Here is a 15,801-nt window from a genome sequence, read left to right as displayed (position 1 = left end):
TAGACTTCTACAAAATCTATAGACTCAAAATTTAAGTCGGCTAATGCACTAGGGTGGAACACAATGTTAGTAAAAAAAATATGGGAAACATTTAAATCTGAAGCAATTTTAAGGAAACTTCGCTAAAGTTTATTTATAATTTATCGCTCGATATATATGTATTAGAAGTTTAGAAAAATTAGAGTCATTTTTACAACTTTTCGACTAAGCAGTGGCGATTTTATAAGGAAAATATTGGTATTTTGACAATTTTTGTTACTTCCACATAACGAGATAAATTAACAAATCAATTACTATTATATAAACTACATTTTGTTGTAATATAATCTAGATAAATCTCAAAACACACAAATGATTTTGGATGAATAAAAATTGAAAAATTGAAAATTGAAATTGAATTGACAATTTTTGTCGAAATCAGAAAAACATATATATGGGAGCTATATCTAAATCTGAACCGATTTCAACTAAATTTGGCACGCATAGCTACAATGCTAATTCTACTCCCTGTGCAAAATTCCAATTAAATCGGAGTAAAAGATTGGCCACTGTGGTCATATGAGTGTAAATCGGTCGAACGATATATATGGAAGCTATATCTAAATCTGAACCGATTTCAATAAAATTTGGTACACTTGACTACACTACTAATTATACTCCTAGTGCAAAATTTCAACCAAATTGGGGTAAAACTCTGGCTTCAGGGACCGTATTAGTCCATATCAGGCGAAAGATATATATGGGAGCTATATGTAAATCTGAACCGATTTCAATAAAATTTGACACACTTGACTACACTACTAATTGTACTCATAGTGCAAAATGTCAACCAAATTGGGGTAAAACTCTGGCTTCTGGGACCGTATAAGTCCATATCGGGCGAGCAATATCTAAATCTGAACCGATTTCTTCCAAAATCAATAGGGTTCGATTCTGAGCCAAAACACATACTTGTGCCAAATTTGAAGACGATTGTACTAAAACTGCGACCTAGACTTTGATTACAAAAATGTATTCACTGACAGACGGACATGGCTATATTGACTCAGGAGCCCACCCTGAGCATTTTTTGCCAAAGACACCATGTGTCTATCTCGTCTCCTTCAGGGTGTTGCAAACATATGCACTAACTTATAATACCCTGTTCCACTGTGTGGCGCAGGGTATAAAGATGAGATGCCTTGCCATCGGCCGCAAACCAAGTAATTTAATTGTGGATGACCACAATCCATGGTGGAGGGTACGTAAGATTTGGCCTGGCCGAACTTACGGCTGTATATACATGTTATTATATATTTTTTTCAAAATTTTGTTTCTATTGATAATTTTTTCAAAATTTTATTTCATTCGTTTTGTTCTTTAATCATTGTTGTTGTTGTTTTGATTTCAGCTTAAAACCATGCTTTGACTAAACTACAAGTGTAGCTTAACCAACAGAGGAAAAGAATGTTTGTCAAATTTATTTGGGCAAAGCCCTATAGACTGCAAGATGGTTGGATGGACGCACGTTTCGGAACCTTTTTTTTCGGAAGGTTCAAGTGTGGTTCATTGTTGGGTTTAATGAACTGCCTGAATTTATTCTGATAATTGATTGATAGTTTAGCTGCAAGTAGAGGTAAATAAATTTGACAAACATTCTTTTCCTCTGTTGGTTAAGCTACACTTGTAGTTTAGTCAATGCATGGTTTTAAGCTGAAATCAAAAAACAACAACAAAACTTTATTTCTATAGAAAATTTTGTCAAAATTTTATTTCTACAGAAAATTTTATTTCTGTACAAAATTTTTTCAAAAGTTTATTTCTTACTGATGCTCACTGATACTCATTGCTAAGACGAAAACTTGTAAAACGGACTCAAATTTTCCTATTCCTCTAATACATATCTATCGACTGATGAATCATAAATGCATTTTTGCGAAGTTGCCTAAAAAATTATAAATATTTCTCATATTTATACCCTACGCTACATTGTGCCCAAGATTTTGTAGAAGTCTGAATATTGTCCAAATCGGATCATTTTTAAATATTGGTTATTAAAGGGTGATACGGTCAAAATTTGGTCAATATAAACTTGACGTATTTCTTTCAATTTTGCATTTAAAAAACCTGAACACCCCTCATTTTGAAGGTGTGTGTGTAGAATGTTGCCCCTATATTGATTTTGGAATGCACTCTTCAGTTGTCAAAATGCCGTCCAAGCAAGAAGAGCAGCGTATCAAAATTTTGCTCGAGCATCGCGAAAATCCGAGCACGATGCTGACGAAGTTTGACTGCGTGGGACAGGACAGGAGTTTTATACGGCAAAAGGAAGGGGAAAGGTAACAGATATTTTCAAGCACATAAAACTGTCAAAGTTCGCAAAGAAATATCTGGTTTGGCAAGCCATCTGTACCTGCGGCTTGAAAAGCAGCATTTTCATAGCTTCCGGGACTGTCAACCAAGAAATTTACGTGAAAGAGTGTTTGAATAAACGTCTGCTGCCTTTCCTGAAGAAACACGGTTGTTCCGTACTGTTTTGGCCGGATTTGGCATCTTGCCATTACGGTAAAAAAGCCATGAAGTGGTACGCCGCCAACAACGTGCAGGTGGTTCCCAAGGACAAGAACCCTCCCAACACGCCAGAACTCCGCCCAATTGAGAAATACTGGGCTATTGTCAAGCGGAACCTAAAGAAGACCAAAAAACTGCTAAGGACGAGCAGCAGTTCAAGGCAAACTGGCTTTCTACGGCGAAGAAGGTGGACAAGGTGACTGTACAAAATCTGATGGCAGGTGTCAAGCGTGAGGCCCGGCAATTCGGATTCGGAAAAGCGAAAGCCTAACTGAATATTTTTCCTGAATTTTATACTAATTGAACTTGAAAAAGAAATTTAATTTGATTTTTTAAATAAACGATTTCACCGATTTACACGCGTTTTCCCTTGACCAAATTTTGACCGTATCACCCTTTAGTTAGAGGTATTAAAATGAGGTTTAGTTATATTACCCGGAGTCGACACCGGAGTCGGAGTCGAGGCTGATGAAAAATGCTGGAGTCTGAGTCGAGCAAAATTAGCTCGACTCCACAGCCCTGGTTCATACTCGACAAATTGGCGTAGTCGTAATTGTCAGCAAGCTTTGAAATTCCTAAATATATTGGAGCCTCTGAAACCTTCTCCCAAGGTGGCTGCGATGATTTTATATAAAACGTAAATAATTTTGGGAATATTTATTTTTTTTGGCTTAAATCTACTTTAGTACAAGTGGTCCGATTGGTCCAATTTTTGGCCAGCGTGTAGACTTTTCGATTCTAAGCACAAAATGTTATATACCACTTTTTGGCGGAAAGGCCTATTATCGGAGTTACGGGCCCCTAAAGTTTTCATTATCACGTGTATTGGATTTAGTATCCATCGCACATAATCATCCTAAAAGTAAAATATTTCGAATGACACAGACCCGGAGAGGTCCTGGGTTCACGTTAGCCCACTTTGGACTCTGTCTATAGGAAAAAGTCTCAAATCCCGGCCGAAGGCCGGCCCCCTGTCCACTTTGAGTTCGCGTTAGCCCACTGTGGACTCTGTCCATAGGTGAAAATCTCAAACCCCGGCCGAAGGCCGGCAACCTGTCCCCTTTGGGTTCGCGTTAGCCCACTTTGGACCCTGTCCATAGAAGAAAGTCTCAAACCCCGGCCGAAGGCCAGCCACCTATACCCAATTTGTAAGGATCGGTATCTCGGAAACTACGCTCTTCCGACAAAATTTTTACTTCATATTTTCTGCTTAATATGTACTATTTTTACCAAATGTGCAAAAAAACGGAATTTTATTGAACAAAGATATAAAGGAAAATACCGATTTTCAAATGTCGATATCTCGAAAACTAGACGTTTCCGACAATTTTTTTTTACTTTACATTTCCGATTTAAAATCCCTTCTCTACACTCAAAAAAATTTGTTTATTTTTAACAACTTGTGCTAAAGTAGATTTGTTCCAAAAAAATAAAACATATGCCTTGAGTAATTGAAATTCCGGAATATTTGGCAAATTTTGTAAAAGTTCCGGGACACTTCCTAGAGACGAAATTCCGGGACAATCCAGGCGAATCCCGGCCATCTGGCAAACCCATAAGGTCCTCAAGCAATGATAAAAAGTTCGTCGACAATACCTGATAAAAATTTGGATGCCTTGATATTTTTAAGAAGTTACTTAAAACTATGTAGTAGGATTAACACAAGTGTACGAAAATATACCTAATCTAAGCAAAATCCTTTTGCTTAGATTATGTTTTTGTCAAAATTTTTTGTTTTTCTTTTCTTGTTGAGTTGGACTAGGTGTTCGTTAAGTATTATAGCAATTTGAAATTTCTTTTTAATTTACTCTTATGTTATGTTCTTTTGTTAATAAAATTTAATTAAACTAAATTGGTTTAATGTACAACAATTTTTTGGCGCTGTAGATTGTTATTACTACACTCATAGAAAAAAGTCTGCTAAAAACAGCCAGGGCCAAATGAACAACAATTTATAAAATTTGTAGGTTATAAATTTTTCCCCAAAGCATATTTAAGAACCAAAAGTAGTTTTTGGAATATTTTTGCACTTTAATATACTTACAAGCTCCTAAATACGATCAGCAAACATTTTGTTTGCTGTTATGCCTCAATTCGATAAATATTCAGATGTTTGGTCAAATACTATAGATATTCATAAAATATTGTTTTAATTATGTTAGGATAGCTCCTAAGTTGACATTTTTATTTGTTTTAGCCAAAATAAAACATGTTTTAGTGTAATCGAGCTTCAAAATTAGCAGGAAATGTTTGCTATTTCAGCAAACAGTGACTGCTGTCCCTTTTTCAGCAGACTTTCTGCTGTTTTAGCAGACTTTTCTGCTGTCCCTACTAACAAATTTCTTTGGGTGTATAAACTATTTAAAAAATCCCGAGATCCCGGGATTCTATATTTTAAAATCCCGGGATTTTCGGGACGGGATTTATCCCGGGTGACAGCCCTAGTCCAGACGCGCTGCCTCCATCGAGAATAAACACACTGGCTGATAGACGCTACAACATGTAACTTACAACTTGTAACTCAACATCATTCTTTTATTAATGCAAAACATTATGTTGAATGTGATTTTAGTTGTTGATAAAATTAATAAACATCTAAACAATTGTGTTTTACTTGACCACAATGAATCCATTACAACTATCTTAAAATTCAGGGGCTCTTATTGGCGTCGTTCTAAATTTATCTAAAAAGGCACCTAATAATTGCACTCATGCGATACTTTTTTGTAGTATCTTGGCGTGGTACAACTTCTCAATAATGACGGCACTTTTGGTACGGGTTTTGGATATCGTATATGACTGTTTTCGTTGTGGTGGGGATTCTCAGAAGTGCCGTCAAATTCAAAAAATGTTGGCAGGGATATTCCCTGCCAGCATTTCAAAGTTCCATTTCATCTTCATCGCTACCACAGACTCGTAAATGTCACTACAACCATCCTACTGTGATGGGGGGCAGCATATCATAAAGTACAAAATGTACTTCATACATGTATTTTGCCATCACTACTTTTACAAAAGCCATTTTATTTTTTGTGAAACGCCAAGCGCAACCAGATTGTTATATTTTATTTAAATAAAAACGAAACAAAAGTTCTGAAAACATAGATTTTACGCAAAAAATTGTGAAAGGTATATTGGTGAACAATTTTTGATTTTCCAAATGGAATAAAGTGATTGTTTTTGAAATATTTTACAGACACGCTGCCTCCATCGAATAAAAACACTGGCTGATAGACGCTGAAACATGTAAATCGCTACTTGTAACTCTACATCATCATTAATGCAAAAAATTATGTTAAATGTGATGTGATAGTGGTATAAATGTTATATTTGTAAGAATTTGTAAATGATTAATCAAATAAATAAATATCTAAACAAACAAAATAAATAAATATCTAAACAAACTCGTTTTACTCGACCACAATGATTCTTTTACCACTATCTTAAAATGTGCTTTTTCTGATTGTTTGGAGAGTCTCTTATTGGCGTCGTTCTAAATTGATCTATAAAGGCACCTAATAATTGCACTCATGCGAAACCTTTTTGTAGTAACTTGGCGTGGTACAACTTCTCAATAGTGACGGCGCTTTTCCGACGAGTTTTTGATATCGTATATGATTGTTTTCGACGTACTGGGGATTCTCAGAAGCGCCCCCAAATTCAAAAAATGTTGGCAGGGTTACTACCGAAATTAAATTTTTAATTGATTACGTTGTCTTGAAATTGACAACCTTTTAATTGGATATATTTTGGTGATATTTTTCTGTGTATACACAACCATATACTTCGATCGGGCGGAATCTTAAATAACCACAATTAAGGATCATATAAAATGATTTCATTTGATAAAATCTCATCGTAACGGACTCCATGACCAAAAAAATATTTGCCAAGTTCAAGACAGACTCAATTTAAGTAAAATTTATCCCTTGTTGAAACTTATGAACCACTTATTTATCCTAATTAAAGAAAAGCAGGACGCTCTCAGAATAACGACGTAATTGTGTGACGGCCATGACTGCGCACATATACACCGACTTCGACTTTGAATTTTTGCAAGTTAATTGAAAAGCGATCCATCGACAGCGTTACCATTTTTGTTCCCCAGTTGTTGGCTACCAAAAAAACGCAAACAAAAGGACAAAGGACTTTTAAAGCATCCAAAGGACAAAGAAGACAAAGGACAGCAAGCATTCTTGTAGAAAAACTAGACGGAATAATCTCCCTAGTTAGCAGATAAAACATCTCACTGTCATTCGTCGTCAACAGGGCGAATCACCAACAGCGTCTTAGCCAATACTCGCCGATATTTAGCAGCATAAAATGAATAAACGTAACAATGTGAGTATTCAATGTATTGGTATCTGCTAATTAATAATCAGATTGTTTTAGTATTTCCAAATTAAAATTTTTTTTTTTTGTAAAATTTACAACATGTTTGTTTTATTTACAGATACGTTTGCCTCCTGAGGTTAATCGCCTTTTGTATGTGCGTAACCTACCTTACAAGATTACCTCGGAAGAAATGTATGATATATTTGGAAAGTATGGGGCTATCAGACAGATAAGAGTGTAAGTCTACTTTGCTAAATTACATCTCCTAATTGAATGGAATCACAAAATTTGTTTTTCTCTTTCATTTTATAGTGGTAACACTCCTGAGACTCGTGGCACTGCCTTTGTGGTATATGAAGATATATTTGATGCAAAAAATGCTTGCGACCATCTGTCTGGCTTTAATGTCTGCAATCGATATCTCGTTGTATTGTATTATCAATCGAACAAGGCTTTCAAACGTCTGGATGTAGATAAGAAGCAGGAAGAGCTGAACAACATCAAAACTAAATACAACTTGAAGACACCCGAGTCATAAGAGGGACCACTTTCCCCGCGTATTTTTGGAAGGACACTACACAAGGATTTATTGTACAATGTTTAAAAAACGTGTATAGTCTATCACCGCGAAAACTTATACTAATTAGGCTATAGAATTAAAGAATTTGAATTGTACAGTAGACCCGTTTGTTGTGACTAGCCTATAATAACGCTAAAAATGATGTTACTTATTACATTTTTACTATATGCCAAAAGCAACGATAAAATTATTCGGAGAAAAATTACATCTTCAATGCATTTTATTTTGACTACAGAATATTGATTTTTTTAATTACGCATATAAATCCTATGGATCCGAAAAAATGTCTCAAGGGAGTTTATTATTATGTCAAATAATTTTGGTAGCAAAAATGTAATTAGTAACTCAAAATTACCTCTCTTCTTTCCATTAAGCTAATCGTTTCATATTTTCCAACAAATGATATTTTAGTTTACTAACAAACGTTTCATTTCTATGTTTTTACATATTTCGTCTCACAATTTACATATTCCATTAAGACTGAGGTTTGGGTTTCATTTCAGCCTATACATTACACCACCCATCAATCCATCATCATCATCATTCTCATCATAAATATAACAAGTGAAAATGTAAAACAATAAAAAAAATCGTAAAATTGAAACTTGAAAATACCTATATTTCATTTTGTAGTGGATATCAATGGGGAAAATGGCTTCACTTACATATAGTTTCGATTCTGTCCTTAAATTACTATTGCCTTAAAACTGCCTTATAGAAGCGGTCAGGGACGTACATAAAACATGTTTTGTATAAGGAGAATACGGAGTAAATTTTCGCTTGGTCCACGAAACAGAATTCTGTGTGCATTCTTGGATTACGTGGTTACGTTCTTAAACTTACAATCAATGGCATTGTTGAAGACCTGCCATGCTCTGATTTTTTTTATACCCACCACCATAAAATGGTATAATAAGTTTGTCATTCCGTTTGTAACACATCGAAATATCGATTTCCGACTATATAAAGTATATATATTCTTGATCAGGGAGAAATTCTAAGACGATATAAGCATGTCCGTCTGTCTGTCTGTCTGTCTGTTGTAATCACGCTACAGCCTTCAATAATGGCGCTATCGTCCCGAAATTTGGCACAGGTTCGTGTTTTGTTTGCAGGCAGGTCAAGTTCGAAGATGGGCTATATCGGTCCAAGTTTTGATATAGTCCCCATATAAACCGACCTCCCGATTTGGGGTCTAGGGCTTATAGAAATCGTAGTTTTTATCCAATTTGCCTGAAATTTGAAATCTAGAGGTATTTTATGACCATAAAGAGGTGTGCCAAAAATGGTGAGTATCGGTCCATGTTTTGGTATAGTCCCCATATAGACCAATCTCCCGATTTTACTTCTTGGGCTTATAGAAACCGCGGTTTTTATTCAATTTACCTGAAATTGGAAATCTAGAGGTATTGTAGGACCACAAATGCGTGTGCCAAAAATTGTGAGTATCGGTCCATATTTTGGTATAGCCCCCATATAGACCGATCTCCCGATTTTACTTCTTGGGCTTATAGAAACCGCAGTTTTTATTCAATTTACCAGAAATTGGAAATCTAGAGGTATTGTAGGACCACAAATACGTGTGTCAAAAATTGTGAGTATCGGTCCATGTTTTGGTATGGTTCCCATATAAAACGACCTCCCGATTTGGGGTCTTGGGCTTATAGAAAACGTAGTTTTTATCCAATTTGTCTGAAATTGGAAATCTAGAGGTATTTTAGGACCATAAAGAGGTGTGCCGAAAATGGTGAGTATCGGTCCATATTTTGGTATAGCCCCCATATAGACCGATTTCCCGATTTTACTTCTTGGGCTTCTAGAATCCGAAGTTTTTATCCTATTTGCCTGAAATGGGAAATCTAGTGGTATTTTCGGGTCATTAAGAGGTGTGCCGAAAACGGTGAGTATCGGTCCATATTTTAGTATAGCCCCCATAAGAACGATCTCCCGATTTAACTCCTTGGGTTTCTAGAAACCGTAGTTTTTATCTGATTTGCCTGAAATTGTAAATATTCTGGTATTTTAGGCTCACAAAAACGTGTATCGGATTAAGTTTTTATTGGTCCATTTGGTAATGCCTCCATATAGACCGACTTCACTTCTTGAGGGTGTAGAAGGCGCACTGATCATGCAAATTGCTTGAAACTCAATGTACAATTTCCAGATTTTACTTCTACAGATTTAAGATTTCAAATCAAGACGTTATTTTATAATTTTCTTGCACACTTACAAGAGATGTTAATGATTCCTCTAAAACTCAAACAAAAATGGTTCTTATAAATCCAGAATCTGATATAGTCCTCATAGGTGAAATCTTTAGATTTATCTTCGGGAAGTGTCTTCAAGTCCTCAAGCCCTCCTGAAATTTCAAAGGAAACACTAATATTTGGTTCATGGTGGTGGGTATTTAAGATTCGGCCTGGCCGAACTTAGTGCTGTATATACTTGTTTTTGATAACAAGATAAAATGTGTTTTCTAAATGCTTAAAATGCAAAATTGGCCTCTATGCTGACTTTTATTAACCATCTGAGCTACCTAAGGACGCATTAATGAGGGTTAGGTTTGGTGGCAGCCCGATGTATCAGGCTCACTTGGACTTTTCAGTCCATTGTGATACCACAGTGGTGAACTTATCTCTTATCACTGAGTGCTGTCCGATTCCATGTTAAGCTCAATGGCAAGGAACCTCCTTTTTATAGATGAGTCCGAACGGCGTTCCACATTGCAGTGAAACCACTTAGAGAAGCTTTGAAACACTCAGAAATGTCACCAGCATTACTGAGGTGGGATAATCCACCGCTGAAAAACTTTTTTTTTGTGTTCGGTCGAAGCAGGAATCGAACCCACGTCCTTGTATATGAAAGGCGGGCATCCTAATGAGGATTAACATATTGTCATATTTAGGATCAAGATTTACGATCGATACATAATGAATGCTCAGGAAAACGGAAGTATAGGAGGATCCCTATACAATGGCTTTTGCTATTAAGGAGGTTTCGGGCAGGGGACAAATGGCAGCTACACTGCTGTCAATCACTGATAGGTACGAATTGATACGGTTGCACTTACCTGATCCTAGTTCGGGCAAAACTAGTCTGCGTGGAGGTCTCTTTCCTCCTATCATGTCACCGCATTTCAAGCGGATCCGAGGAAACAAAATAAACCACAACCTATAGAACGCGACCAATGTTGCCCTCCATCCGATGATCTACATTTTTAATGACGCTGATATTCTATGCCTATGAGTGGGATAACCCCACAATTCGACACAGCATGAGAATTTGTCGAGTTAATGTTTCGTTATACCGAATAACTTTGACGATTTGCACTTTACATGGAACACATTGTATTAGCTCGAATTTGAGAAATGTCCAATAAAAACTTTATGAAATGTTCGTTTTAACATCACCGCTTCATTTAACCACCGTTAATAATAATAGTTTATAGGATCTAAGCGCGAAATTTAACTGCCAAAAGCGGCGACGACCGTCTATAGTAAGCCTGTTCGTGTACATTTTATGCTTTTTGGTACTAAACATTTGTGGCAGCTTTTAAAAAATGTTAACAGATATAGTACCGATGTTTAGTACCCTTAGTAGCCTCGTTCGCATACCCAAAATTTTACTAAACATCAAACAAAATTATTAGAAATCGCCCGTGTACACCCACAGAATAAAGAAGTCACTATATACATTATATTCTCAATAGCAGCATTTCAAAGTGCGATTTTATTTTCTCTCAAACGTGGACACTTTGAAAAGCGGACACCTTTCAACAGTGGACAAATTTCATTAGATATAAAAAATTTTGGCGACAGTGGGAGGTTTCACTTCATATGTTTTTTTTTTTTTTTTTTTTTTGCATTTACTCATAAATTATATTTTTGTATTGGTTCAGAAACACGTTTTAGAAACAATTATCATATTAATAAAATATGACATATTTCCCTTTTTCAGCAGATTTTTTTCTGTTTCAGCAGATTTTTCTGTTGCTTACTAATAAATTTCTTTGATTGTAATTTTACATAAAGGTGTGTATTAAGTTCGAGTTTAGCCACTAAAATCGCCATTTTGAAGATTACTTTTCACTAATAATACATTAAAAATAATATAAACTTTGTGAAAAGTTGCGTTGGAATACTCCCCATCAAGTTTTAATAAAATTTGCATCAAACATGTCTACACCCAAAGAAATTTGTTAGTAGGGACAGCAGAAAAGTCTGCTAAAACAGCAGAAAGTTTGCCGAAAAAGGGACAGCAGACACTGTTTGCTGAAATAGCAAACATTTCCTGCTATTTTTTAAGCTCGATTACACCAAAACATGTTTTATTTTGGCCGAATCAAATAAAAATGTCAACTTAGGAGCTATCCTAACATAATTAAAACAATATTTTATGAATATCTATAGTATTTGACCAAAAATCTGAATATTTATCGAATTGACCTATAACAGCAAACTAAATGTTTGCTGATAGTATTTAGGAGCTTGTAAATATATTACATTGCAAAAATATACCAAAAACTACTTTTGGTTCTTAAATATGATTTGGGGAAAAATTTATGAATTTTATAAATTGTTGTTCATTAGGCCCTGAAGTACAAAAATATAACAGCAGACATCGACTGCTGTTTTCAGCAGACTTTTTTCTATGAGTGTATGTTATATTGTTTTTACTGATTTAATTTCGGTTTTACCGGCTAAACTCGAACTTAATACCCACCTTAACCCTTGTAGACTCCTTGGATAAGTGCCCTTTCCACGTGCGGATTATGGAAATATTTTATTTCTATTATTATCGTCTAAAAACATAGATTTCGTATTTGTAATGGATAAATAAAAGTTTCAAAAAAATATCCAACAACTATAGGAATAAATATTACGTTTTAAAATCAATGTTGGGTCAAATTGACCCAAGGAGTGCACGCACAAGGGTTAAAGCAAATAGATTAAAATGATTTTTTACCCTATTGCACGGTTTTACTCGAACATACCTTTTATTATAACAGTTATTCACATGAATCAAATGCCAATCCAAATTTGGATTGGCAATACTGGCTAGATTTGCAGATACGTTCAACACAGCGCCGCTAAAATGACATTTTTAAATAAATTATACCATTCTTAAACAAATGGAAGATTCTTGAATTCTGAACTTGTTAATAGATGGAACAGTATTATTTTAATAAAAACGTGCACTGTATGTATTTAAAATAATTGCTAGTACTTTGAATACTTTTCATAAAATTAATCGTAAGTAATAATGATTTATCAATTGAATTCATACATAGACATTTCTGAGACTCGTAAAACATTTAACATTAAAAAAATTCATGCATAATTTGATATCGTGATAATGAATGAATACAAATAAAAAAATATTTCAAGTTTTAACCAAAACAAAAAAACACAAATTGTACTGTCCTATATATACTGGATATGATTATTTACATATCTGGCAGATCCATTGCTATGTCGTTGTTTTTGATTGCTTCGTTGAATCAAATAGGGTGTAAAGTTGTTTTCCCACATCACCGTTGCCTTAGATCCAAAATTGGATATAGCCCGTAACAATTCTCTTCTTCCATGAACAGCCTGTTCATTACATTTGAATATTATTCTGTACTCAAAATGGCCGGGATATACTTCCCGTTTATCCAAATAATAGAAATTAATTAAGGATTGTAGATATTCACACACTAAATTAGTAGGTATATGAACACCTCTCATTATTAACACGGAATTGTTGCGCGATTGGCATACGCGAATCATAGGTAGGGAGTGCTTGCGAAATAAGAGTGGTAGTCTGAAAAAAATATGACCAAGATTTATATTAAATTTCTCATACAATGTCTAAGAAGCTTAACCTGATTATTTTATAAAATTTGTTGTACGTAGGTTAGGTTAGGTTAGGTGGCAGCAGCCCGATGTATCAGGCTCACTTAGACTATTCAGTCAATTGTGATACCACATTGGTGAACTTCTCTCCTATCACTTAGTGGAAGCTTTGAAACCCTCAGAAATGTCACCAACATTACTGCGGTGGGATAATCCACCGCTGATAAACTTTTTGGTGTTCGGTCGAAGCAGGAATCGAACCCACGACCTTGTGTATGCAAGGCGGGCATGCTAACCGTAGTGGCTTGTACGTAGAAAAAATAAATAAAAATTCTAGCATATTATACCATTGATGGGAATGTAACGTTAACTAGTGATTGATTTTGCAAGAGAATAGAATTAAAACTGTTTTCTTATATACTTAAAGAATATGGGAAAGTATTCACATACTAATAAGGGCATTTCCTTACGCAAGCAAAATGTCAGAAAAGGGCTTTCTACGTTTAAGAGATCAAATGGGGATCAAACACTAAGTATAGGGTAGGTATATTGGCTGCCTGTTCCCCGATTCTATTGAGCTCACAGACAAGGGGGCAGGCGAGCCAGGACGGGGCTTTATATTACTTTGAACAACTCTGTAATGTTACCAGCAATACAGAGTGGATAATTCATCGGTGAAAAATGTTTTGTTGTTCGATCGAAACTGGGAATGAACCCTTGACCCACTGTATGCAAAACGGGGAAGCTAACTATCTACACGGTGGCTCAAACACTGTACACAAAGCCGAGTCTTTGGTCGTGCTTTAGAGTATATAATCATAAGATTTATATACAAGCTAAATTCAAAATTTTGGCTAAAATTATCCTGAGAGAATTTTTTATATCAGAAAAAAAGTGTTCATTAAATCGGATCGGCTTATGTGGTGGCTACATTCATTTATTGGCCGATATGGACCAATTTCCCTTTTCGAATTGTTACAATTTTTGAGTTGTGGCTAGTTAATGTTCGCAAGACGTCAGTTACCAATTCTCATTACTGATATCTGCAATAAAGGCTCATTGCCTGATAGAAGAGTTGGCAAAATGATAATGAAAGTACGATGTACGACTACTTCACGTGTAGCCACGATGTGGATATTAAATAATAAATCTATTGTTTTAGTGCTTATGGACTTATGGACACCACGATGGAAATTTTTTACATAAAAAGGCAGATATGATTTTTTGGAATAATTAAGATGATTCAACAGAAGAGAAGATTAGTGCAAAGTTTTAGATTTAAAGCTATTGAATGAAATCAAAATTTTATATTTGTGATTACGATGACCAGAAATTTGGGGTTACAACTGATCTGATCAAAAGAAATGAGATATGTAATGCTTAATTTTACTATATTTCACAATGGAGGGAGATGCCTAAGTAATTCTGCAATAAAACGGGCTGACCTGACCTTACCTAGTACCAAAATTATTGCGAAATCTTAAAAGATATAGCCACCGTTATGCAATGGTTAACATATCCGCCTTGCATACAAAGGGTCATGGGTTCAGTCTCAGGCTTCGACCAAACAACAAAATTTTTGTCATCGGTGGATTATCCTCTCCAGTAATTCTGGTCACATTTCCGAATGTCTTAAAATTTCTCACTGTATGGAAGTCCCTCATCATTGAGCCAAACATAGAATCGGGCAGTACTCATTTATATGATACCACTTGTCGTAAGTGGACCTAAAATAAAGGGCTGCCACTATAACTAATCTAACCATGGAATTAAAAATCCAAGCTTGGCTCTAGAAACTTCATGAGCCTCAATGGGCATTTTCAAACGACGATATATGTATTTACATTTGGAAGACTTTCAGTATTCCAATAATTTTCCTTACTCACCTGGTCAGAGCCAAAGACATTAACGAAGGATCCATATATTGTAAATAAGAAAATCCCCTTGATTCTCCCGAAAAAGTCACTTTAAAACGTAGCACATAAATTTCACCGAACTGAGAAGCAATCTCAGCTATCTGCTCTGCACTAACATCAGCAGGAATACAACATAAAAAAATCTACAATCAAATATTTTATGTTAATTATTGAGGATTCTTATTTCAGGGAACAATTTACCTCGCCTGCACATGCATTTAATTTATCCAATAAATGTTCGTCCAATTGTTTACGACTTTTTATATATTTTGTACCATTTTCTTGATACGACTCATACAATTTCGATGGATGTTCAAAAATCGATCTGTGAACTGAGTTATTTAGTTCTATCATTGGCATTGCTGGTTGAAACGACATAATTCCAAGAATTAATCCAATACTCTGCTCTGTGTTTCTTTTCTCTGCTCAAAAGCAAAATGTTTTCATAGAATTTCCAAGAATTGGTTGGTCAAACTACAAACAAAATATTACTATGGGCTTGGTAGACCATATCAATGGATGTTATATAATATGTGGATGATTCCCGCCATTTATAAAAATCATTCAGCCAATGAAACTGCAA

At 35.2% G+C, this 15,801-nt stretch overlaps 2 protein-coding genes across 2 annotated transcripts; one reads left to right on the top strand and one right to left on the bottom strand.

Annotated features, from left to right (window-relative positions):
• Positions 1 to 6,621: 6,621 nt before the first annotated feature.
• Positions 6,622 to 7,670, top strand: Sf3b6 (splicing factor 3b subunit 6). Its single transcript, XM_075305667.1, has 3 exons — positions 6,622 to 6,891; positions 7,004 to 7,122; positions 7,198 to 7,670. Exons 1-3 carry the CDS (start codon positions 6,874 to 6,876, stop codon positions 7,421 to 7,423), a joined length of 363 nt encoding a protein of 120 aa, XP_075161782.1. The 5' UTR covers positions 6,622 to 6,873; the 3' UTR covers positions 7,424 to 7,670.
• A 4,971-nt stretch (positions 7,671 to 12,641) lies between these two features.
• Positions 12,642 to 15,801, bottom strand: tut (tumorous testis). The gene is made up of 3 exons (XM_075305197.1): positions 15,420 to 15,801; positions 15,189 to 15,361; positions 12,642 to 13,270 (listed from the first exon to the last, which is right to left on the bottom strand). The coding sequence occupies exons 1-3, from the start codon at positions 15,594 to 15,596 to the stop codon at positions 12,889 to 12,891; spliced, it is 732 nt and encodes a 243-aa protein (XP_075161312.1). The 5' UTR covers positions 15,597 to 15,801; the 3' UTR covers positions 12,642 to 12,888.

This window comes from Haematobia irritans, chromosome 4, assembly GCF_050003625.1.
Source record: "Haematobia irritans isolate KBUSLIRL chromosome 4, ASM5000362v1, whole genome shotgun sequence".
Taxonomy (NCBI): Eukaryota; Metazoa; Arthropoda; class Insecta; order Diptera; family Muscidae; genus Haematobia; species Haematobia irritans.
This window is presented reverse-complemented; position numbering and strand designations above follow the sequence as displayed.

What these genes read in the sequence shown, in the direction of transcription:
- Sf3b6 (XM_075305667.1), top strand. An exon ending in GCTATCAGACAGATAAGAGT is followed by an intron (nt 7,123 to 7,197) that starts GTAAGTCTACTT and finishes TTCATTTTATAG; the next exon opens with TGGTAACACTCCTGAGACTC.
- tut (XM_075305197.1), bottom strand. Translation starts at nt 15,596, where the DNA reads ATGTCGTTTCAACCAGCAATGCCAATGATAGAACTAAATAACTCAGTT. An exon ending in TAAATGCATGTGCAGGCGAG is followed by an intron (nt 15,362 to 15,419) that starts GTAAATTGTTCC and finishes ATTTGATTGTAG; the next exon opens with ATTTTTTTATGTTGTATTCC. An exon ending in ATGTCTTTGGCTCTGACCAG is followed by an intron (nt 13,271 to 15,188) that starts GTGAGTAAGGAA and finishes TATTTTTTTCAG; the next exon opens with ACTACCACTCTTATTTCGCA.